Source organism: Danio rerio, chromosome 21, assembly GCF_049306965.1.
Source record: "Danio rerio strain Tuebingen ecotype United States chromosome 21, GRCz12tu, whole genome shotgun sequence".
NCBI classification, from domain to species: Eukaryota; Metazoa; Chordata; class Actinopteri; order Cypriniformes; family Danionidae; genus Danio; species Danio rerio.
The window spans coordinates 18972701-18997666 of record NC_133196.1 but is presented as its reverse complement, the minus strand read 5'-3'; the positions used below and the strand labels follow the sequence as shown (position 1 = coordinate 18997666).

General features: G+C 35.0%; 1 protein-coding gene across 2 annotated transcripts in view; it reads left to right on the top strand.

The window, feature by feature from the left end:
- Positions 1-22961, top strand: part of gsna (gelsolin a) — a 28656-nt gene extending 5695 nt beyond the window's left edge. Inside the window, exons 2-17 of one of the 2 annotated variants that reach the window (XM_021468752.3) lie at positions 5906-6103; positions 6227-6381; positions 8315-8476; positions 8564-8713; positions 8793-8882; positions 10839-10971; positions 11054-11358; positions 11451-11584; positions 11669-11759; positions 13193-13219; positions 14586-14756; positions 16447-16621; positions 17165-17286; positions 17408-17485; positions 21662-21722; positions 22081-22567. In XM_021468752.3, coding sequence (XP_021324427.2) covers positions 5911-6103; positions 6227-6381; positions 8315-8476; positions 8564-8713; positions 8793-8882; positions 10839-10971; positions 11054-11358; positions 11451-11584; positions 11669-11759; positions 13193-13219; positions 14586-14756; positions 16447-16621; positions 17165-17286; positions 17408-17485; positions 21662-21722; positions 22081-22250 — 2217 coding nt within the window. In that variant the 5' untranslated portion in view covers positions 5906-5910 and the 3' untranslated portion in view covers positions 22251-22567. 2 annotated transcript variants of the gene reach the window in all.
- The last annotated feature ends 2005 nt before the right edge of the window (positions 22962-24966 follow it).

Below are 24966 nucleotides of genomic sequence, written 5' to 3'. Positions count from 1 at the left end.
GTGTCATATATCATTTTAAACAGGAGAACCTGAAGTTTCAATCTGTATCATTTAAAGGTCCAGTCTAAAAAATTTTTTGGTCCAAAAACATATGAACAGACAGAAAATATTCCAGAATTTTCCAGAAACGATTTTTTAAAAAGTGGCATTTTCTAGTTGTTACAAACAAAACCTTATGAAGTTTGTTTTTCTTTCTTTAGAAATACATGCTATGATGTTTTATACTTCCAAAATAAATTTTGTCTACATCCACCATTCCCTGAGCAAGTTATAGCAATTTATTTCAATGTTATTCCAAGGCGTTTTTCAATGGGGGAAAAAAATGCATTTATTTACTGACAATGTATTTGCCCAAAAGTTTTGGGAATGAACTAAACAGAAAAAAAAGTTACAAAATAACAGAACAGTGAAGCAATTTTGACTTTTTCCAAATAATATATTTTCAGTTACTATAAACAACACCACTTACAATGAACAAATAAAAAAATAAGAAAATAATAAATAATGCCTCAAAGTCCAAATAAACATGGTGCAAATCCTCAGGAAAAAAATAGATATAAATATTTACTATACTATAAATAGTTACATAACTAAACTAGATTCAATATGGACCATCCTTAGGTTTTATGTGCCAGCATGGACATGATTGTCTATGGATTTGGATATGGTTGTCTGCAATGCAGACAAACAGCCGCACCTTCATTTGCGTCTTTTGAAAACAGCAAGAGCAGCACTTCGTCTTTGCTGTGTCACTGTTTTGTCATGTTTCTGTGCAGATGTGCATGCAAAAGTACTTAGTATGAGAATTATTTCATGCAAAACTTTTTTTTTGCGTTTTATTTAGCCGCGCGTAAATGTATGCCTATCTCTCATTCCGTGTTGTTCAAAAAGCTCATTGTTGGTCCAGAAAGCGAAACCTATGCTTATTGGTTGTGATATAGCGAGTTTGAACCAATCTGGGCATGGAGGAGGGACAATGCATCAATGTATCATATCTGGTTTGTTCGGAGACACAGTGACGAGCGTTTCTTTGTCAAATCAGCGTTGTCAAATTTTGATGACGTAACCGCACTGATTCCGGAGCCTCTGAAAGTCCGCGAATGTACTATGTTACAGCGCTGGAAAGCTGAGATTCTCTTCTTTATGCCAATCTTTGAATTGTATGAATCGGATCAGCGGATCAAAAGTTATTAAACATTTTAGAGCAATACTTATTTTTAGCCGCGGGCGGCTGTCTCGGTCTTTAAGGGTTAAGGCCTATTTAATGACTGTACAAAGGCACTTCCCAGAAACATCTCCCTCCCTTTTTGACCCGTAAGCAAATGTCACATGACCCAGGCTATTTATAGTCCCCTGTGGGCCAGCAGACAGGCAGCAACCTCATCAGTACTGTACATCACACAAGATGATGATGCTGTGTGTTTAGTTCAGAATAGCCTGATGTATGCTAAATATTTCATGCAAGTCTCGAGAGAATAAACTGGGGCAATAAATAACAGACTGCGTACTGTTTAATTAGCCTTTCTGTCACACTAAAGCTTGTGTTCAAAAGAGCTTTCAGATGAGTCAATGTCCCTTTATGTACTTAGGCAGATCTTTGGAAATCAGTTCCAGATCACAAGGCGTCCACTTTAGTTTACATGCTGATAGCACAACGGCTGAAGTGGAGCAAATGAAAGCGGGATGTTTGTTCAATATCGGGTTCATTATCAACACTTGTTTCACAGCGTGCCTGTGTCTGGCCTAAAATAGATGCCTGATTGTGAAGCATATGTTGTCTGGGAGCAGTTTGGTCTAATATAGGTGGTGTCGGGGAATATGTGGTGACAACTGAAGTGCTTCTGCTGTATGTAATTGACAAGCTTGGTATGTTGTGTCATGAGTGTATAGAGGAAAAGACCTTATGATTTTGAAATATAGCTAATTTTATTTTTGTTCAATTCAAGCAAATTCATTTGAGTTTAGTCATACGAAATTGTACAACTTTAAAAAGGAGGCATGCCCCACCCCTAAATCCAGCTGTCATTGGGGGATAAGCAAATCATACTAAATTGTACAAATGAGATTGTACAAATTTATACGAATTAGTCACTAAATCAAAAAGTAACAAATTGCCATGAGATTACGTTGGATTGATCTATTTTATTCATGATTTATATGTAAAGATTTATTGACTGTATATACTGTATATTGACTATTTATAAGACCTGTGACGAGATGATGCCAACCATCAAAGACTTCGAGAACAACACATACACTTAATACACAAATACACTTCACCGAACATGTACACAGTGACATCACCTATACACTATACTTGCATGATAACTATGCTTGTATATAATATTATTAACTTTTAAAACCTATTATTTAATTGTTAATTAGTTATTAGTAATACGTTAGTCATTAGCAACTAATAAAGTTGTATGGTAACTAATAACTTTTATAATAACTAATAACGTTTTGATAATACAATAATGTGCACCTTCTGTAAAGCTGCTTTGAAACATCAACTGTTGTGAAAAGCACTTTACAAATAAGCTTGAATTGAAAATATAATTTAATGTCCCATAATTAATTTATTTTGAAAACCTGAGTCTGTATTCATTTATCAAGGCTGGATTTATTTGATAAATGTTACAGTGGATTAAATGCAGTAAAATAAGGTAGTTTTAGGTATAGTAATTTTAAATCGTTTTCTGTCATTAAAAAACAGTTTTATATTTCACAATTTCAAAGCTGAACTTGATCCTTCAGAAATCAGAGTTTTGTACTTAAAAAACATTTCTTGCATTGAAAACAGTTGGGCTGGTTAGTAATTGTGTACAAACCTAGATGCTTTTTGCACAAAATTATGAACAACCACAACTATTTAAAAGAAATGTTTTTTTAGGATTCCATGAAAAAACAACTTATTGCAATGTTTAAAAATAAGTTTAGTTTCTTATTAAGAAAATAGTTTTCTTATCTAATTAAATTAGGTTTAGTTTAAAATTTCTACTAGGTGTAACGGATCACAGCTGATGCTGGATTCGTATGGATCACAACCCATGATTTGGATCACACAACCTTCAGATTAAAACTTCTTTTTTGCTTTTAATCCTAAATTTGTACTGATCGCAGAGAGATCCTCTCTCACTTAATTTAAATCACACGTATGCAAGCATTTAGGCTTTCCTGTAATATTTAATGATGATGGAAGAAGTTGTGGTAGGTTATTCGGGAAGTGGTGGGTTTCTTAGGTTATTAAAGATGTTTTCTGTCACCACTTGTTTAGCCTGCATAAAAGGTAAGCTGCATGATTAATCATTAAAAGATCATGATCTCAACACCCACACAACATAAATTATAAATGATGGTGATTTGCATGTTTATTAATCCCTTGATTCGCTGCATTTGAATCTGTATTTGAAAAACGCAAAAATCAAGAAAGAGATTTAGTCTTTAGTCTTTTGAGTTAGTTATGAAACAGTCAAATAACACAGAAGTACTGGGATAACAGTTTATAGTTAATATTAAATCACTGATGTTTATGGTACAGATTAAAATCACTATCATATGCATTTAACTTGGTGCTCTAAAAATGTAAGTTGTAGGCAGCAATTACATTATTTAACTAATAAATGGCGACAACCAGCCATCAAAATATGCCACTGAATAATTTCTCAAAAATTACATATCTTGTAATAAAACATGATGTTTTATCAGTGAATAACTGAATCATTTATTGAAAATGAGACTAAAAATAAATATGGGTTGTACGAATTAAAATGTTAGATTTCCACATTTAGCGTTATCAGCAACAGTAGCAATAACAGTGAATTTTTCACAGTACTGAATAATTAACAATTTATAGTTATTCAGCTGATTATTTCTTCATTTTATTTATAATAAAATTACAGTTTCTAAGTTCTGCTTGTTAAAACCAAAAGTGTCTTGCAGTACTGTTTTTGTTACAAACGGAAAGCAAATTGTCTTTTTGGCTGATTCGAAAAATTGTCTGATCCATGACTAAAAAACCATAATGTGATCCGAACCGTGAAATTTGTCATCTGTTACACCACTAATTCGTAGACACCCCAAACTTGAATGTTTTATCTTTTTCATTTTCATAATGTATTATTAAACTGATCATTAAACTGGTATAGGTACGTAGATTACCATATTTGGAATTGTATGTACTTCTCATCCTTTCTTAGAATAATTAAAAGATCACCCTGTTTAGATTGTTTGACATTAGAGACTGTTTCTCTCCTCCAGTTTGCTGTTTCGTAATGTTAATAAATACTAAACCACAGCTACTTCAAGTTAATTGTGATGGATGAATGGTGAATATTGATCCTTTCTTAAACACAGCTGCTGCCTTGAATGAACACCATTTTTTTCTCTGTGGAATGTCTTGTGGTCCGTGAAAAGACTCACAATGCTACCGTCTCATTTCTGAATGACTCATGTCTAAACCATTCCAAACATCATCATGTCCCACCCCAAAAGTGGGCGTTCAGTTCAGCTGACACGCTCACTCTCTTTTAGGCCCTCGCCACATTAAGAGCTGGCGAGTGTTTATATGCGAGGGCCGGTATTATGACTGATCCAGTCAGGCTGTATCCACGATTGGCACTGTCACTCCAACAGCCTTAGTCACAGCGCTTCCTTTTCCTGCATCCAGTATATTGTCCATCACCGCAAAAGGAAACTCCCAACCACTGAATTTTTATAGTCAAGTTCACTGGGTGTAGTATGCAGTCAAATGTGCATTTCCATTATATATTTGGAATGTGAAAATAAAATAGTGAGGGAAGCTGTGTCCAAGAAGTCACAGAGTAAAATTTAACTACTGCTTTACTAGGATCTATTGGGATATTAAGGATAACAAGATGATTTTTCCAAAATTCGATGACATCTCAAAGACGCATTTATTAAAGTCAGCAATCACACTGGCACATTCACTTGCAAACAGTTGTAAGAACTTTAAGGGATAGTTCACCCAAAACTGATGCCTTGAACACTATAGAATATATTTTAAAGAGATAAATCTGTAAAACCTGTAATCAATGGCTTCCATAGTAAAAAAATAATAATAATACTGTGGAAGTTGATGGTTTTAGGTTTCTAGTTTTCTTTCTCCTAAAGGTTTGGAACCACTTGAAGGTAAATAAATCCTGAGTAAGTTTTCATTTTTGGGTGAACTGTCCCTTTAAAACACTATGCCATTTTCGGTTGTACAGAAAAAAGTGAGACCTAATCATTTGCAAAGGTAAAGGGTTTACTTTAGTATATACTCATGATAATCACAAGATGTGCTTTTGTAAAATAAAGATGACAAGCAATTTGCACTTTCTGCTGCCTCTTCTTTTCGGAATGGAATTTTATGACAAGAGCAGACATGAATTGTGTGTTTTCCCCAGGCAGTCTGGGTGCCTGGTCTTTACGTTTTCAGGTCCAATCGTAGTGCTGACATTTTTGACATCTACCAACCACAAAGTGTTGTAGTATATTAGTGGACCTAATATACTACAACACTTTGTGGTTAGTGGATGTGAAAAATGTCAGCACTACGATTGGTCAAAGTAAATTCTTTGTATACTGAAAATAGACATTGTGCTTTATATGTAGTTATTGTCAGATGTTAACAAAATATTTTAAATAAAGTGAAAAAAGAGATTTAGTCTTACATAACCTATTGAAGTCTATTAAAACATGTAAATTACATTCTTTTCATTATATAATCTGTTAATCTGCATTTGTCCAGTTAGTTAAGCTATTGCTGCAAATAGTAAAATAAAGACATTAACTCTGGGTTTATGAATTTATAGGGTGAATTAGCACTTCATGATCATGCAGTATTAGTTGTTATCGCTTAGCAGTACGATAACATTTTTAACTGTTTGTTTTGTTTCTCTAGACATTATGGTGTACCACCCTGAGTTTGAGCGAGCAGGCAAGGAGCCCGGCCTCCAGGTGTGGAGAATTGAGAAGTTTGATTTGGTTGCAGTTCCTGAGAATCTCTATGGAGGGTTCTACACCGGCGATGCTTATCTTGTCCTCAAAACTATCAAGCAAACCTCTGGCAACCTACAGTATGACCTCCACTTTTGGCTGGGTAAAAGAACAGTGCCTTGTTAAGGAGAAATTCAGAATTCTGCACATTTATTTTACTGCCATTCATACTAATTTCCAGCTAGAGGGTTGAGATGTTAAATGCTTCACCTTCTGTATACTGCAGGTGACTACTGCACGCAAGATGAGAGTGGGTCGGCAGCCATTTTTACAGTGCAAATGGATGACTATTTGGGTGGAAAGCCTATTCAGTACCGTGAAGTTCAAGGCCATGAGTCTAAATCTTTCCTGGGATATTTTAAGAAAGGACTGCAGTACATGGTGAGTAATTCATTCGTTTGCAGGACAAATGGAAAGTAACTCTGAAATTTGAAAAAGATAACAAATAAAATTGTCCACAATGTAAAACAGTAGAACTCATGCCAAAATAGGTTTATGTTTGTTTAAATAAAAAAAGTGTAACCATTTTTCCATCTTTTTTTTAGGGTTTATGATTCAGCTTGATATTTTACTCTGAATATTTACTCTATTTTACTTCACTATTTATTCTTCATCCTGTGGTTTCAAACCATTATGAATTTCTTTCTTCTGTTGATCATAAAATAAGATATTTAAAAAAGATGAAAACCTGTAAGCTTTGACATTCATTGTAGGAAAAGCAAATTCAATGGAAGTCTGTTGTTGCAGGTTTGGTCAAAACAGGTTTGGAACAAGTAAAGGACAAGTAAATGATAACAGAATTTTCAGTTTTGGTTGAACTAATGCTTCAAGTCACTTCAACTTACATCACGTTAAACTGACTTAAAGTAAATATTTAAGGCGGCAAAATGTTTTAGGTTTGTCTACTTTGAGGTTGGATTTATCAGGATTCCTTTTACAGTTTTGACATTGTGCTCAGAATTGTTCAAATAGCCATAAAAGATGACCTACTGACCTATTGATGTGTTGTTAAAGTCAGCAGACCAGTCAAATGTTGCAATTTGAAATTATAAGTTAGTTTTAAGGTGAACTAAGCATGGACTGGTATAAGATTCTGATGGCATGATAACCTATATATATATATATATATATATATATATATATATATATATATATATATATATATATATATATATATATATAYACATATATATATATATATATATATATATATATATATATATATATATATATATATATATATATATATATATATATATATATTAAACGTGTGGGTAAGAAACATGAACTTTTTTCCCCTTTGAACACAATATTATTTTATTTTGAGTAACTTTTAATATATTTTGAAACAGTAAACATCGGGATAAATAACTCAAATAAATCCTTGACCTCTGCTGTCTTCATTTTTTTTAAAACACAGAATTTTTTCACAAATTAAAACAGCATCTTTGGATATCTTTTCTGCTGGATCTTTTCTACTGTTGCCCAAAAAAAAAAAACGTAAATAAAAAAAAAACGTAAATAAAAAATCATACAGATACCTTTAAAACGGTATTGCAGAAAATTATGACGGTTTTAAAACCTTGACTATTCCAAACCGCTGTATACCTTGAAAACGGTTATCTTCTAATGCCTAAGATGAACAAATGTAAAAAATCTCAATGTTCTTTTAGCAGTCCTGATTCAAAGCCAAAGCATTTATGGTAATTTTTGGCCATCAGAGAAAAGGAATAAAAGCTGCTGCTCACTATTTTGTTTTACATTGTTTCATTTTGTGTTCAATATAAATTGTGCATTGAAAAGCACAGAAAAAGCTCTTTCATGCTCTCACCTATATAGATCTATATGAGAAATTGAAGAGATGAAATGATGCCAACCATCTTAGATCTTCAAGGACAAAAACACTAAATACCCAAATACACATCAATAAACATTTATTATACACTTAGACCTCACCATTTTGAATGACACTATATACTGTATAATTGCAGGTTAACTATGCTTATACAGTCCACACTATACACAACTCTTGACATTTTCAGATTTTGACAAATGTCATAATAATCTGCACCTTTTGTAAAGCTGCTTTGGAATGATATTTATTGTGAAAGGTGCAATAGAAGTAAACTTGACTTTAATATTAAATTGTTAGACCCTCCGCTCAGAGAAATCAGGAAAGTGGACAAAAAAAAAAAGAAAACAGATTTAAACATTTAGTTTAGGGTATCCAAAAATCTTAGTTGCAGCTGTGAATGAAAAGTAATCAATGAAATGGTTTATTTTTTTAATTATAGCCTTATCTGTTGTTTTTCAGCAAGGTGGAGTTGCATCTGGATTCAAGCATGTGGTCACCAATGAAGTTGTAATGCAGCGAGTGCTACAAGTCAAAGGTCGGCGAGTTGTCAGAGCTACAGAAGTGCCAGTCAGCTGGGACAGCTTTAACCAGGGAGACTGCTTCATTCTGGACTTGGGCAATGTGTGTATAATGTGTAAAGGCTGTGAAAGAGATGTAAAAAGGTCCAAATCTCCAAAATAATCTTGTTTGCTCTGGCTGTTTTTAAAGGAAATCTACCAGTGGTGTGGTTCCAAGAGTAACCGCTTTGAGAAGCTGAAAGCTACTCAGCTTGCAAAAGGCATTCGAGACAACGAACGTAGTGGACGTGCCCGTGTGTATGTTTGTGATGAAGGTGTGGAACGTGAGAAAATGTTGGAGGTAAAAACACCAAAAAACAATAGTGTTTAACATCAGCTAAGGAATATACTGAAAACATGGTTTATCTATGTGATGGCAGGTTCTAGGAGAAAAACCAGACTTGCCTGAAGGAGCATCTGATGATGTCAAGGCTGATGCCTCCAACAGAAAAATGGCCAAACTCTACAAGGTACCCACTGGAGCCTAATCAGACTAATGTGATAAATGTATTATGCTCACAGTAAATGCATTACATAAATAAATGTTTCTAAGTGTATAAAGGAAAAGTAATGATAATGAATGTCAACCCTGTTTATTTATTTATTTAAATGTTCTTGCTGTTTGAGTTTGTGCACCACTGTAGTATATTATATTTACCTCAGTATGTTTACCTAAAAGAATCAAGCACATGGATTGGGTAGAGTAGATGGTAGATATTTGATAGGCCAGTAGGAGTAAACTGAGGTGTTGAAATAGTCATGGGCATAGACCATTTTTTTTATTACTTCATTTTTTTAGAGTGTAACAAACTACAGTGAATGGCCCGAGCATTCATGTTTCTTGCTATGTTGTACAATAAATTTCCTGTCGTTTTCACAAAACCCTTGTATACCCCTAGAACACTTGGTACAGTACACAGTGCTTCCCACATATAAACTTTACTTAACCGAGCCGCCCAAATATTTTAACGGCCGCCCAAGTATATTTTGGGGTGACACATGAATAATACTTTTATTATCATCCTTTTAACCTTTTTTTAACTGCCCAAGAAAGCTAAACAATCCCGATCGATTGACCAGTGGAAAATCTTCTCTCGCTCTGCATGTTTCCTACTGCTGGTTCTGTGTGTCCGCGAGAATAATCAACACTCACACAATCTCACGTGCTCTGCAGACCCACAAAGACGCATCTTTTTTTTGCCAAAATGCATTCCTAGTTTCTGAATCTCCTAAAATGTCTGGGATTGGGCTTTTGCTTTCTAAACTTGCTGTTATTTGTATGCGCTTTTGCATGACTTTTTTACAGCTGACTGTGCATGCACATCTGCGAGAGAAACATTAAATGATTAGTTATTTAATAAACGACTCACGTAAACTTTACTATATACTCAGAGAGGACAAAATGACGTCTATACTGGCTGTAAAATATGTGTACACCATTAGAAATGGGCAATCAACAAATTTGCTTTATTTAAATAATCTAAATTTTTATTCTTGTAATTATATTTTAACAATATTGTCTGTTTTCATTCCTTTTTTTCTGTCATTTATTTCTCATTTGCTGTATATTTTATTAATTTAATAATGTTAATATATTACATACCTTACATGTACAGTTGAAGTCAGAAATATTAGCCCCTTTGATTTTTTTCTTCTCTTAAATATTTCCCAAATTATATTTTAAAAAAGCAAGTAAATTTTCACAGTATGTCTGATAATATTTTTTCTTCTGGAGAAAGTCTTATTTGTTTTATTTCGGCTTGAATAAAAGTTTATAATTTTTAAAAGCCATGTTAAGGTCAAAATTATTAGACCCTTTAAGCTTATTTCGAAATAGTAAAAAAAAAAATAATAATAATAATATATATATACACACACACACACACACACACACACCCACACACACACAAACACACACACACACACATGTAGGTAACTATTCTGTGCCATGGGTGTGTTTCAATCGGGCTGCCACCACAAGTATATTTCAAACCTGTGTGAAGCACTGGCACATATTGCACATTTTACATCCATGTTCTATCCTACGGTGGTATTTTTCATTTTTCCTTTTTTTTTTTTTACTATTTAGATTTTTTTTAAGCTCATTGGTTACTTTATTGTCATTATGGATAAAATACAACAAAACTGTAGAGATTTTATTTAAGGTGACACACAAATACACATTTTTACATGGTATTAAATGATAAATAGACTACAAGAATAATGAGAATATGATACTGTAGAAGCTATTTGTTGTATAATTTTATTAAATAGAAAGTAATTGTTTGTGAATAATGTCTTGTGTATTTACTACCATTATATGGATGATCAAGCAGGACTTTTTGGTATAAGAATTAGTGAAGGGCATATAACATTTAAGAAACTATGAAGCAGGTTTAATTATTGTTGTGAAATGTACTTTTAAGGTCTCTGATGCCAGTGGAGACATGGCGATTGCCCTGGTGGCCGCTGAAAATCCTTTTACCCAGAGTGCACTAGAATCAAGTGACTGTTTTATCCTGGATCATGGCTCAGATGGCAAGATCTTTGTTTGGAAAGGTAAATTCCATTGACCAATACAAACATAAACCTTTTAAAAAAAATTTTTGATTTTTTTTGAAACTCCATTGTTTATCTACAGGCAAAGATGCCAATATGGAAGAGAGAAAGGCCGCCATGAAGGCAGCAGATGAGTTCATCAAAAAAATGGGCTACCCCAAACACACACAGGTTCAGATTCTCCCAGAAATGGGCGAAACACCCCTTTTCAAGCAGTTCTTCAAAAACTGGCGTGATGTGGACCAGACAGAGGGCATGGGTGTAGCATATGTCTCAAACAGCATCGCTAAGATCGAGAAGGTGCCGTTTGATGCTTCAACTCTGCACGATTCACCAGCAATGGCCGCCCAACATGGAATGATAGACAGCGGCAATGGAGAAAAACAGGTTAGCAAGTAAAGCACACACACACTGCATGTGACTGCAAAGTTATGTATACACATGCAATGAGGGTATTAATTTGTCACCCGACACTTTAGATCTGGCGTATTGAAGGATCAGACAAAGTTCCAGTTGACCCATCTACTTACGGCCAGTTTTATGGTGGAGACAGTTACATTATCCTGTACAGTTACCGCCATGGTGGCAGACAGGGTCACATTATCTACATCTGGTACATCTTAGCTACATCTTCCATTTAACTATTTAGTTGTTCTTTGGTTGTTTTTTTACTGTTGACATACGGTATCTCTCACAGGCAGGGGGCAGACTCTACACAGGATGAGATCGGGGCATCTGCTATCTTGGGTGCCCAGCTGGATGATGAGCTTGGAGGTGGACCTGTGCAGGTAATGCATATGAACAAACCGCTTGATCCACTTATTACGTACACATTCGTATATATGTTACGTCATGCTGAATTTGTTATTGAGAGCTCATTACATTTAGAGTAGTCTTGCAAATCTTTTATTTAAAGGTGCAGTAGGTGATTTTCCACAATGCGGTGTTCAGTAGTTTTAGGACAGGTTTGATAAAAGGTTTTGTAGCACTTAAAATGTTGACTGTATTCACAGTCTGTTTTAGACCTTACATAAGTAAAGTGTAAATAAATGCAGGGCAATACTACACTAGATACATTGTGTACTACATTATATAGCTTGATTTGTGCCATCACTTAACATTCACTTAATCCAGGGGTTGCCAATCTTTTCAGCCCGCGACCCCCAAAAATAACAGTCTCAGTGAGTTGCGACCCCAATATTCGCTGAGGTGATTATAAATGTATAATCCCTACACACACCAGCGCACACACATACCAATAGGCCCAAGTGTATTCATCTTTTAATTTTGGAGAATGCCACTGGGAGACCATCCTCCATGTTCATTTGTGGACTATATTTATTTTTAATGTACCTGAGTGCCGAAAAGGTGTCAAAGTTTATCATGATGCCATAAAATCAAAGTGCTGCATCTGAAGCTATTGCAGTGTCTTTAATTTAACATAATCACCTCAGGGGTCGCAAAACAAACAAAAGGCTGTCGACTTTTTATTTGTATGTTGTTTTTTTAATGTTTATTATTAACATGTTAACAATCAAATTATTTGGTTAAAAGAACACTTTGTTCTGAATTATTTTTTTTCACCAAGTTAACAATACCAATCCATAAACTTTCTTTTCACTCTGGCACACGCGTATTAGAAATGGTCATTTTGTCTCATCCGTAATTCATTGGAGGGTGCTATGGCAAACACATCTGCCAGATGAAGACCGCTTACTAGCGTTAATTTGGCAGAATAACAGTGCTTATCGCTGAGTAACAAACTGTTGTAATACGCTTTGAACATTATGTAAATAATATGTAATAAATATAACTCCTCTAATAAAACTACTTATTTTATACCACATCAGTGTCATTCCTTCACTGCAAAAGCTAGCACTTTCGTTTTTTTCCTGCAATCATGATGCACATGCATCTTGAATGTTTATAAACCGATAATTGGCCTATAAACTACTTTTTTGTTCTTCAGTAGGTTATGGATAAAATATAGTCATTCTAATAGTTAAATAAAATGAATTAGATTTTTGGAAATTTTAAATTTTATGTTGACCAAGTTCAAGCTTCATTTTACTTCTGGTTCCTCCTGTAGCTTCATAGCTTTCCTTCATTCTGCTATTATTGCCTTTTGCAATGGCCTTCCCTGATTTTCCATCTGTTAAACCAACATCCACTTCTATGTCTTTCCTTCCTGTCATTTATTCATATCAACATCCTGCTGTAGATGGCTGGTGCTCCCCTTACTACTCAGGTATCCATATCTCAGGATAGCATGCTCCTGTACAGAGCCTGACATTTCTGCATCATGTAATAATAATTATAATAATTATGGGTGAATTTCTTCTCATTTTACTCCATTGTGTAGCGACATCGTGTACAGCTAAACTTTATTAAATCCACTACATTGTTAAATTCGCAATTCCACTTTTGTCTGCATAATCAAATATGTAAAAAGAGAATTGTTTTCTGTAAGGCTCTGTACACTGACATGCACACTATCCCTGTTTATGCCTCTGTATTTGTGTCTTTTTTGTGTTTATGTTGTTATTTCATAGTATGTGCACAATGAACTAACTGTCTTCCACATTTCCAGATTTCCAGAGTGAGCATGTGAACATTAACAGAAATGCTCCATTGTGAATTCACAGTTATATTTTAACTAGTTTAAATGTGACTTCTATTTTTGTGTCTGGATTTATGCATGCTGTCATTCACAGTGCTATTGTAGAAATGAGAGAACCTGAAAAAAACGAGCATGTGAATGTAGTTGGTGTGATCAATATCTAGGGAATGTTTTGGTCTGTATACACCTGCGTACAAAAGTTTGGGATACTTTTTAAAATTTGTTTTACATTTATTTTTATTTTTAAAAGAAATGAATACTTTCATAATGGGGTCATTAAAAAGTCTTAAGTGACAATAAATATTACATTTTTTTAAAATATAGGTTTAGATTGTCACACATTCTATTATCTTTTTAACTTTCTTGAGGAACATTTTAAAAATATCAAACTGAAATTTTAGATTTGTCATCATAGAAAAAAATAACATGATGTAAACTGATATATAAAATGTTCAATTGTATTACTATTTCACAATTTTACTCTTATTTTGATTATATGAATTCAGCATTAATTTTAACCCTAATCATTTGAATTGCAGTTTACCATATTTTCTATGTCTTCTTTACTAAAGTGTTTGGAAATAGTAAAGGAAAACACAAGAGCAGATATTAGATTTAACTCAATACAACAATGTAATTAGCAGGAAATAACATAAGAAGACTAAATGTTTGAAGAGTTTGGTTTAGAAACTGTAAAATAACCACTTTTGTACTGACTACTGATAAATCTCTACTTCCTCTTGCAACTGAACGGCTCACTCGCATAATGCTAACCACAAAGGATGCTGGGAATGAGGCTTTGGTCCCACATTTCCCAAAGTGAGCTCAACACTGCCACCTTGTGGAATTAAATGCTATCCTCAATCAAAGCCTCTTGAAATCTAGTCCTGCTAGTATGATTTCTATGATTTTATATACCATACATGAGTATTTTCTGTTAAATTTTTTGTAGAAGCATTGACATCCTGTTATCCTCTATTTAATGTTCATCCAGGTGCGTGTGGTCCAGGGTAAAGAACCTGCTCACCTCATGAGTCTATTCGGTGGGCAGCCTATGGTGGTACACAAGGGTGGCACCTCCAGAGAAGGTGGTCAGACGGCGCCAGCAGAGACTCGGCTGTTTCAAGTGCGCTCAAATTCAGCAGGGTGCACTCGAGCTGTAGAGGTCAGTGGCTATTATTATGGGACAAGTTTTAAAGGGGTCATGACAAGGATTTTTACTAATTATATTAATATGCTGTATGATGTTATCTTATAATGTTAATAATGTTTTTTTTTTTTTTAATAAAATAACAAATATAAAGGCTGAAAAACTCTAACTTACACATTTCATCCTGACCAGTTTTGTGAAAGGGCCTTGTTTTAAGGGGCGGGTTCTTTATAGCTAGCCCAATGTTTCTATTGGCTAATGTCATTGCATAGGGAACTGCAGCAACACTGCCTCGTAGTTCAAAATGTTGTGGTGCAGTTATTGATTTGACTTCTGCGACATTATCCATATAAAGTCATCATTCGCAGACAAAGTGCAGTGGCTGTCAGTTGCTGAACATTTGATTGCTTTGTCTTTCAACAAAATTTACTTGGTCTTAAAACAATCTGCAGACAAATTTTCTGCAAAATGCATGTAAACATCAGAAATCCAATGCACATCTGTAAAGCAATGCGTCTCTATAAGTTTGCTTTTGATGTAACACTTGCATACAGTCATTTTTACAGTACATGCTTTTGTTTATAATGAGAAGAATGTTTTAGTCATTGAAATTTTCAATATATTTTTACCAAAAAATGAAACTCATTTCATTATTTACTCACCTTTCACTTGTTCTAAATTTATTTAAGTTTATTTCTTCTGTTAAACACAAAAAAAGTTAAGTTAAGTTTCGACTTCCATCAATTTCTTTTTCCTGAAAGTCAGTGAGTCCCAGCAACCAGCATTCTTCAAAATATCTTATTCTTAGATAGAAACTCATAAAGGTGTAAAACCACATGATGGAGAGTAAATCATGGGGTAATTTTTATATTTGGGTGAGCCAGGCCCGGATTGGCTAATCGGGAGGACCGGGAGAATTCCCAGTGGGCCAATCTGTTTTTTGGCCATGAGGGTCGGTGTCTTTAGCTGCTTGCACTCTCAGCAGTCACACTATTTTCATTTATTTATTTATTTGATCATAGCCTCACTCTTTTTATATATTATTCTGCTGCAGCTCCGCTCTTTTTATTTATTTTCTCGCAGCCAAGTGAGCAAAATGCAGCCTGCAGGTTAATGATGGTGTAACTATCATTCAACCCCAAACAGCACCACCTTAGTGAATATAAGAATTTGAATCATTTATATTAATGAATATTACACCTGATCAATGAAAATCAGATGATTCGCTACATTAAAAAATCTGACATAACTTGGTCAGAAATCTAAAAAGGGGCGAAAAAGATTAAGCCATCAATAGAAAGTAATACTGTGGTTAAAAGAGTCTTGTAGATAATAGTGCAATATTTATTTTTTATCCCAACCACACCAGCACAACAATGCCATTGTGGTCCAGTGGTCAGCACGTTGCATTATGATGCTGCTGACCCGTGTTCGAACCTTACCCAAGTAATTTATATATTTATTTTTTTATTGTTAAGACATATAATACTGTTAGGGTTGTTGAACATTTGAAGTTCTAAAGCAGCTGTTTTCTTGAAAAAGACGTGATAGATATTTTAAAATAGTCAGTCGTGAACTGAGGTGGGCCGATCTAAGGCTTAAAAATCCAGGGCTGAAAAGGAGTCCCACTCTGGCCCTGGGGCGAGCTATTCGTATTTCACATGTCATGGTGATACTTTCTGTTCTTAACCATTCTTTCATTCAGATTGATGCTGTATCTTCTAATCTGAATTCCAATGATGCCTTCGTTCTGGTGACCCCAGCTGCCTCTTTCATATGGGTTGGTCAAGGAGCCAGTGACATTGAGAAACGTGGCGCACAGCAGCTCTGTGGCATCCTTGGAGTGTCTCCCTCTGAGCTGAGTGAAGGAGGAGAGGATGGTGAGGAATCCTAGGAATTCTTTAATGGATTAGTTCATTAAAGCTCTTTCTTAGTTTACAATATCACACAAACCTGTATGATTTTGTTTCCGTCATGTAACACAAAAGAACGTTTGGAGATGAAATTGGCATATTTTGGGGGGAATGAAGCCTTTAAAGTGCCTCATTACGCTTTTTTTAATATAAATTATACATAAGTACCCTCTAGGAGTCCTCCAAAAATAAATTAGGGATCATGAAAATGGCATAATTGGGACACTTTAATGTTTAAAGCAACATAGAAGAGTTAGAATAGTAGTGCATGTAACTTATGATGTCATTTTGTTTTTTGGTTAAATATTCAGTTTAAACGGATTTTAAAAAGTAATAATAAAACAATGAAATGCAACTTAAATAAATATTTTCAATCCTTAAATTATTAGTGATCATTTTATTACAATATAATATTTTAGTTCCATTATTTAATAGTAATTATTTAGTTTTTTTTGTACATCTATGATCCTGATAATTAAACTTCTATGTATATATATCCTTCTACTTCAGGTGGATTCTGGGATGCTCTTGGAGGAAAGGCTGCTTATCGCACATCCTCCAGGCTAAAAGACAAAATGAATGCCCACCCACCACGACTGTTCGCCTGCTCGAACAAAACTGGCCGTTTCATTGTGAGTAACACCTGGACATTTTCTGATTGCCCTGATTTGACGGATTATCGTGTCGGTGTAGCGTGAGATGTAGATGAGTGTGAGAGAGTCCATCAATACCGCTGTGTTTATATTCATGCAGATTGAAGAAGTACCTGGAGAGATGACCCAAGAAGACCTGGCTACAGATGATGTCATGATCCTTGACACCTGGGATCAGGTAAACCCATTACATGAACAGAATTGCTCTACTTTACATAGTGTTCAAAACAAAAGCAGAGAGAAATCTGCTCTTATTTACACCAGTGGTAGCATGTGACTTAGAAAGCACTCAGTGTTGCTTGAAAAAAAAACAAAAAAAAAAACACATCTGCCAACATAGATTAACTATAGAAGATAATGAAATTCATTGGATTCAATACAGTTTGCAAATGGAGGGATAAACAGTGCAAATACTAATTATGATATTCATCAATATTATGTTATTATATTATATTATTCATATTTATGGTGCGTTTACACTAGTGTGGTTTAGTTTTTAAACGGCATTGTTGTTTTTACATTGTTTCAGAAAAACAATCTTCATCAACACTAGACAGTGTAACATGCAATAAACATGACTATTCACGCTCACTGGGCATGCGTGTATTTTGCTGGCATCCATACTTGTCATCTACCACTTGTGTTATGATTAAATAAGAGATCATATGAAATTAATGAATCAGGGAATGACACACAGTAGTCCAGAAGACCAGTCAGAGAGGGATTATGGATTGCTGTGCCTCTGTATTGAAAAGTCCATCTAAACCGAAACGCTACCTCAGCAATTCTAATGTAAACAGCGTGTTTAGCTTTTTCAAAACACAATGTTTTTGCAAGTCAAAGATGCCAAAGTGGTGTGAAAGCCAGGCATACCTTATGAACTTTTAAAACTCATGCATTTTAAAAAAGTGAAGTTTAATTTTAAACTAATTTCAAGAGGAGCACGTGCTCGTGATTGATCCAGCTGGCCCACATTAGCTAATCATGATCCTCCAATCAAAGGATCCTAGGTCACTATAAATATCCTTATTTCCTTTCTACAACTTTTCCTTTCTTTTGCTGCGTCCCAATCCGCATACTATCCATCCTAAATAGTATTTGAAAATAGAATTAGTATGTCCCTGTAAGAATGAGTTTTAACCAAAGCGGTTCGAACTGTAGTTCTGCCGAATGACTAAAAATGATCAGTATGCATAGTAAAAAACTGTACATTCCTAGTCAAACCATTCTTCTGCAATCTCATACCAAAAACGCAAATAAGGGCAGCATTAATAGCTATAAATGTGGGAGAGATTTGATAGTATGTGATTGTATTGTAATGCAATATGGAACTTGCATTTAATTGTTGGTGTTAAATCAAAAGTAATTCACAAATACTTGAAAATGAGATGATTTAATGACAATAATTCTCTATGGTTACAACTGAATTAATTAAAAAATAACTGTATAAAATGATAAAATATGGGATGATAAAACATGTGCTATAAATTGTACCCAGCTTAAATGTAAGAATCCAAAATAGCAGACCCTGAGAATTGTTATGGAATTTCATGAGACAAGATGCAATGCTCTGATGCACTTTCTAATCTGAGAAGTGATCAAGAAACCAGCTGTTCAACTGTTCTATTCAAATCACTGTTGACAATGCAAACACATGCTGGAGAAACAGAGCTACACTACAGCAGGGGGCAATGCGAGACAGTCACTCTTCTCCTTCCACCTCAAAGCCCTTTTCTTGACCCGTATGTTACCTTCTGATTAAAGCACATTTCACATAAAATGTTCAAGGTTTTAATATGGTGTATCTTGCAGCACTATTTTCATGTTTGGTATCATTTTAAATGTCTCTGTGTGATTGGTAAAGTGGTCTTAATTTTACAGTAATATTTCACTGGGATTAAATATGACAGAAATTAAATATGACAGAAATGTCGATGATTGACAGGGGGCATAACTAAGCAACACAACAATCTGCTAAAGGGGAAGTAGTATGTCTCAAAGCTTGCATACTCTTCTGTTGCACACTCAAAAGTATAAACTTTTCCTTCACAAAAAAAGTACATACTTTTAGGGCGTAGTATAAGTATGCGAATTGGGATGCAACAAGTGTCTGGAAGAAACCCCCCTCCTCCCCTTCTTCCACCTTTATCCAGAAGGGGCGGCACAGTGGCCCAGTGACTAGCACTGTTGCCTCACAGCAAGCATACCTATGGCGTTGGGTCCTAGCTGGGCCATCTGGTTTTTCTGTGCAGAGTTTGCATGTTCTCCCCGTGTCTGTGTGGGTTTCCCCCACCTTCCCTGGTTTCCTCCCACTGTCCAAATATGCTCTATATTACAAATAAAATAAGCCCTAAATCTTTTTCCTAATGTCTTACTCTCAGGAAATTCACCTTAGCCTCAGCAGCGGTGGAGTTTGAGATCGACCTGAGCTCAATTTCATCAATCTTGCCTGCTGTGACTCTGGCCTGCTGCAAATCTCCTCCCCCTAACCCCCTCCCTCCACACCTAACAATTGCCACCCCCCCAATCCCCCCCCCCCAACCCCAAGCCCCAAGCCTGGTTTATACTTCTGCATCAAATGATCGGTGTGACCAACGTGGTTAAATTTGTTGCTTGTCTGCTGGTTCCTGCCTCAAAATGAGCGGGTTTGAACCACTTGTAAAGAATATACAAAACACCAGTGAAGAAACTCGAAACAGAGGAACAGAAACACCTCACTGCCACCTGAAGTGTTATTGCAGAGCAACAGAAACAGCGCACAGAAGTATGAATGCACAGCTACATGTGTTACATGTGTTGCAAGTTGATCACTGCGTACACCGCGCCGTGGCATGCGTGTAAGCTTGACTTTATCGATCGCCACCCAAACACCCCCCACCCCCCACTGATCTTCACTTTCTTGATCGCATCAGATGTGTCCTGAATAAAGCTGCGGTCACATTAGAGTTTGAGCATGCAATATTCTGTCGTGCGGCACTGCGAAAAGGGGCGGGATTAAACAAGCTTATCAGACATTACAAAAGTGAGCGTTTGCTCAATGTTTTAAGATTCTGTCCAGAGAGGTCATGTTTTGATCCTCGATTGGTCTCACGTAGTCAAGTGATGCGATTTCACAGGTCAGAGTTCACCAAGCTTGAACTTTGCACTGTAGCAACCTGCTAAAACTTGACGCATGACCCTGCTCTTCTGGTCTGACGCATTCGCGTGCGTATGAATGGAAGTCTATGGGGAGAAAAGTCAAATGTGACCGCAGCTTAACAGTAACTGTTTCCCGGGTTGAAAATGGTGTCTTAGTCCACCCCTTGCAGTTTACACTAGTACATTTTCATTTTAAAACGCATACATTTTACTACGGTTATGCCTGGAGTCACATTCTGGCATCTCTGACCAGCAAAAATGGTGCATTTTGAAAATGCTAAAGAGTCCATTTTAGTTAAAAACCGAACACCCCTATTTTCAGTGTATAAAAGGACTTAAGTGCAAACTTTAGAAAATGGAGGCATGAATTTTCACATCCTCTCTCTGAATAGTCTTCTGGACTATTGCATATTGTTTCCTGATTCATCATGCCCCACTCATATGACCATTACATAAGCGGCAGACTGTAAGTACAGATGCAGGCAAAATATACACATGCCCAGTGGGTGTGAATGGTCACGTATCAAGCGTTTTAGACGGAGAAAAACTGGCAGAGGAGCATTTTCCTTCTAAAATGCTGTTTTGAAAGAAAAAAATGTCGTTTGGTAACATCTTTCAAATTCAGAATCTTGAAAATTCCCAGAAAAAAAATGGAAAAACCCAGAAGGCAAGCAATGTTCAATTTTAATTATGACATGAAATTAACATAAAACAAACTAAAAAAAAAAAAAAACACTTCAAGTCAATCTTAATATCCAAAATCAAACAAAAAGTGCTCAGGGGAAGCTTAATTAATGTGTTGGTGTTGTTTGGGTAAGGGATTCATCAGAATAAACAGCAAAATTAAGTCCAAGGCACTCGAAAAATTTGGAAAAAATATATTAAAAAGCTTTTATTGACATGGCTATTCCTTAAAACTGCGCCTACATGTTTCAGCAAACACTTGCCTTCATCATCCATTTTACATCCATACACTGATATCCTGTTCTTGACCACTTAAGTAATGACAATGATAATCAAATGTACAGACAGGTTTAATTTGGAAAATGAAGGAAGGGTGCATTAGAAGCAGTGAGGACAGATATTGGAAGAAACTGCCGACCAAACTGAATTGAAAAGGATGTTATACATCACCTTGATCAAGTCTTGGGAAATATGTGATGTGCTTTTGATATCAAGGTGCCTGCTGGGTAATTAATCTTGATGTGTTCTGCAGGTGTTTGTTTGGATTGGTAATGAAGCTCATGATGAGGAGAAAATGGAGGCAATGACTTCAGGTGAGGCTTGTTATACTGAATCATCAACACCAATGTGCACTGTATAATGTCTACATCTATTTTAGCTCTACTGATTCAATTACTATTATTGATTTGATTTCTCATGCAGTATATAACGGAGCAATATAACAGAATATTTTAACAGCATTAATCTGAGTTTAATAAATAAAATAGACTTTAATTATTTATTTGGTTGGTTGTTTATTACAGTAGTGTACTTTGCCATAGAGTTTTTTCTTCTCTACATAATAGTGTTATCCATGACTTAGTCCACCAGGTGGCAGTAAAGAAAAAAAAACACAAAAAACATTTTTTGAGCTTGTGGCATTTCTAAATCTGAATCGAAATTTCTCTGCAGCTGCCCAATACATCCAGACAGATCCAGCCAACCGTGACCCACGCACAGCTATAGTGAAGATTAAACAGGGCTTTGAGCCGCCCACCTTTACTGGCTGGTTCCTGGGCTGGGACCACGACTACTGGAGCACTGACCCTCTGGAGCGGGCCATGGCGGAGCTGGAAATCTGAACTATAACCTCTCAACCCCACTGCCTTACTGCAAGTCAATCAGATTCGCCCTTAGACATGTATGAGACTCCAGTTTGATGCAGTTTCAGAAAGAAAAGCAGGTCCTGGGTCAGTTCGAAAAAAGCACCTTACTGCCCTGAGCTTCAGTCACAAAACTTTAAAGCAATTCTTTTCATTTGTCACCTTGTTACTTTGTATTTATGTTTTTCTTTAAACAATTTTTAAAGCTTTCAGATTGTTGTATTTTGTCTGTGCACCTTTTATTTCTGAAGCGCATGAGTTTGTTTCAAAAATATACAAGGATTTCCTTGTTTAAATCTGCTAGTTTTTTTTTATTTAAGCAGTTTTAAGAGTTTTATTTGTAGCACTACTTTAGTCTTTACATTTTTTGTATTTATGATGAAACTAGATTATTTTTTATCTTGCTGCCAAAATATTAGGGTTTTTTCTCTTCATTTGGATGTAATTGTTTCATAAGACAATTGCATTTGGATTCAGTCATTGTCTGTATTTGGAATAACATACTAGTATACTTTTATGACATAGAAAACATAAGCTAAATCAAAATTAGAAATGATAAAAAATAGAAAATTGAAGAAAAAAAAAAAAAGAAAAATACTTACTGGTAATATAAATTAAGGGGAATTTAAATCAAAATCTAGATTCTAATATTACATAATTTAAATAAATTTTCTTTATAAAATTGTACCTAAAAATCTAGTGTTTGATTTATTTTTTGAAAATTAATATAGAATGGTCAAGTGAATTAATTAGCAATTCATATTTTATTTGGAGATAAATTAAAGCAAGAATGGCCAATTTGAGTCAGCAATGCAAATATACTCTGGTAATCTGGAAAAATAAAATCTAGATTAAAGTACTGGCTACACTTTTTATAAAATAAAGTGTAATCAGCAAAAGACAAAAAATCTAATATTTGTAAGTAACGTATACAGGACTGGTAGTAAGCCAGTATTCCAAACACAGCTACGGTCACGCCTAGTATGAAATGACATCCTTTTACAGACAGAGGGCACTTCAAGACTGCGCCTTTATCTTTATCTGAAACAAGCCATTCTATTAACTTATTTTAGATTTGAAAAAGCAGCGTTTCGAATTGCATTTGTTGAGCAGCATAGAATTTCTCATTCCAGTCATAATCAATTTGCCATAACTATTAAAGATGACTTTTAATTTCATAATCAGAATGTTTGAGTGGAATCTGGGCCCAGTTTTTCAAAAGAAATCCAGTGGGATTTTGGATCACGGGTTGGATCAAATTTTGGAAATGTTTTTTTCAAAAGTAACAGAGGGATTTTGAATAAAAATCAGACCATGTAATCCAGTCTTACATTTGCCCCTTGGGTCATTCAAAACTTTGAACTCGGATTGGAATCAATTTGATGCAAAATAAATAAATAAATAAATAAATGGATTATCCTGATCCCATCAGAAGGGTGAATTCAGATTTAGATTTTATGAACCAAATAAAATTTTAAAAGTTTTTTTTTTAAGTAAATGATCACAAACTTAATGGTTACTGATGATATACAAATTCCTTTTTACTGTAATTGAAACCTATATGAAGCATGTCACATCTAATAAGATATGGCAACCAACAACAACAAAACAATATCAAAGCAGTACTGTTAACTAAAAAATGCCAAACAGAATTTACAGTTTATAACCAGCAACTGGGGTGCCGGAAAAATTAATTTCAATTAATGGGCGTTATTTTACGGTACATTTCTGCAATTTAACGGGCGTTATTTTACGGTAAATTTCTGTAATTTAACGGTCGTTATTTTACGTTTGTTTTTTTCAGCACCCTAGCTGCCGAAAATAATCTGTAAAGTTGTGGATTTCTTTACAGTGCATTTAAGGCTCTGGTAAACAGGATTTGGGTATCCTGAAATTTGGTATTTGGATAACAGTGGTCCAGCTCAATGTTCCTCAATTAACTCAAACTGTTATAAAAGTAAGATAGATCAGTTAACCCTGGATTGCAAAACACAGGATTTCCAAATCTGGACCAATTTGATCCAGATTAAACTTTTTGAAAAACTGGGCCCTAGTTGCTTCTTCTTGGAGGCCATAAAAAATGACCCAAGATTCAATGGAGAATAAAGACAACCTTGCTGTTTATTTTTAAGGGCTGAATTAAACATTAACATATGACCCTAAAAGTATATTGTCATTTTATGTGCAAGTTGAACAGTTCTTGAACTCCAAAAATTCATCATTGTTGAGTGTTTGTGTTTTGTCTGTCCATTCATAAAATAGATTAGTAGATCTTTTTATCCTCTCACACTTTTATTTTTTGCCATTTGCAGTAGTCAATTTCTTGTTTCTTTTCAAACTACACAGTAATAATGCTGGGATCCACACAACCGATTCATGTTGGAACAACATGAAGGAATTAAGTTAACTTGTTACTTTTTACAAATTTAGGTAGATTGAACAAAACAATTAAGTTGCCCCCTAAAAAAAGTAGAATTGTGTCGATTCAGCTCATTTCAAGTAAGTAGTTTGAACAAACAGCAAACATCATTTCTTGAGTGTTTAAAACTCAATTTATGTTTGCTGGTTGTTCAAATTATTTAAAATGAGCTAAACACAATTATTAACATTTTTGGGGGCGGTGGGGGGCAACTTAATTGTTATATGTTAAGTCCACTTAAATTTGCAAAAACAATTAAGGTTATCAATTTGTGTT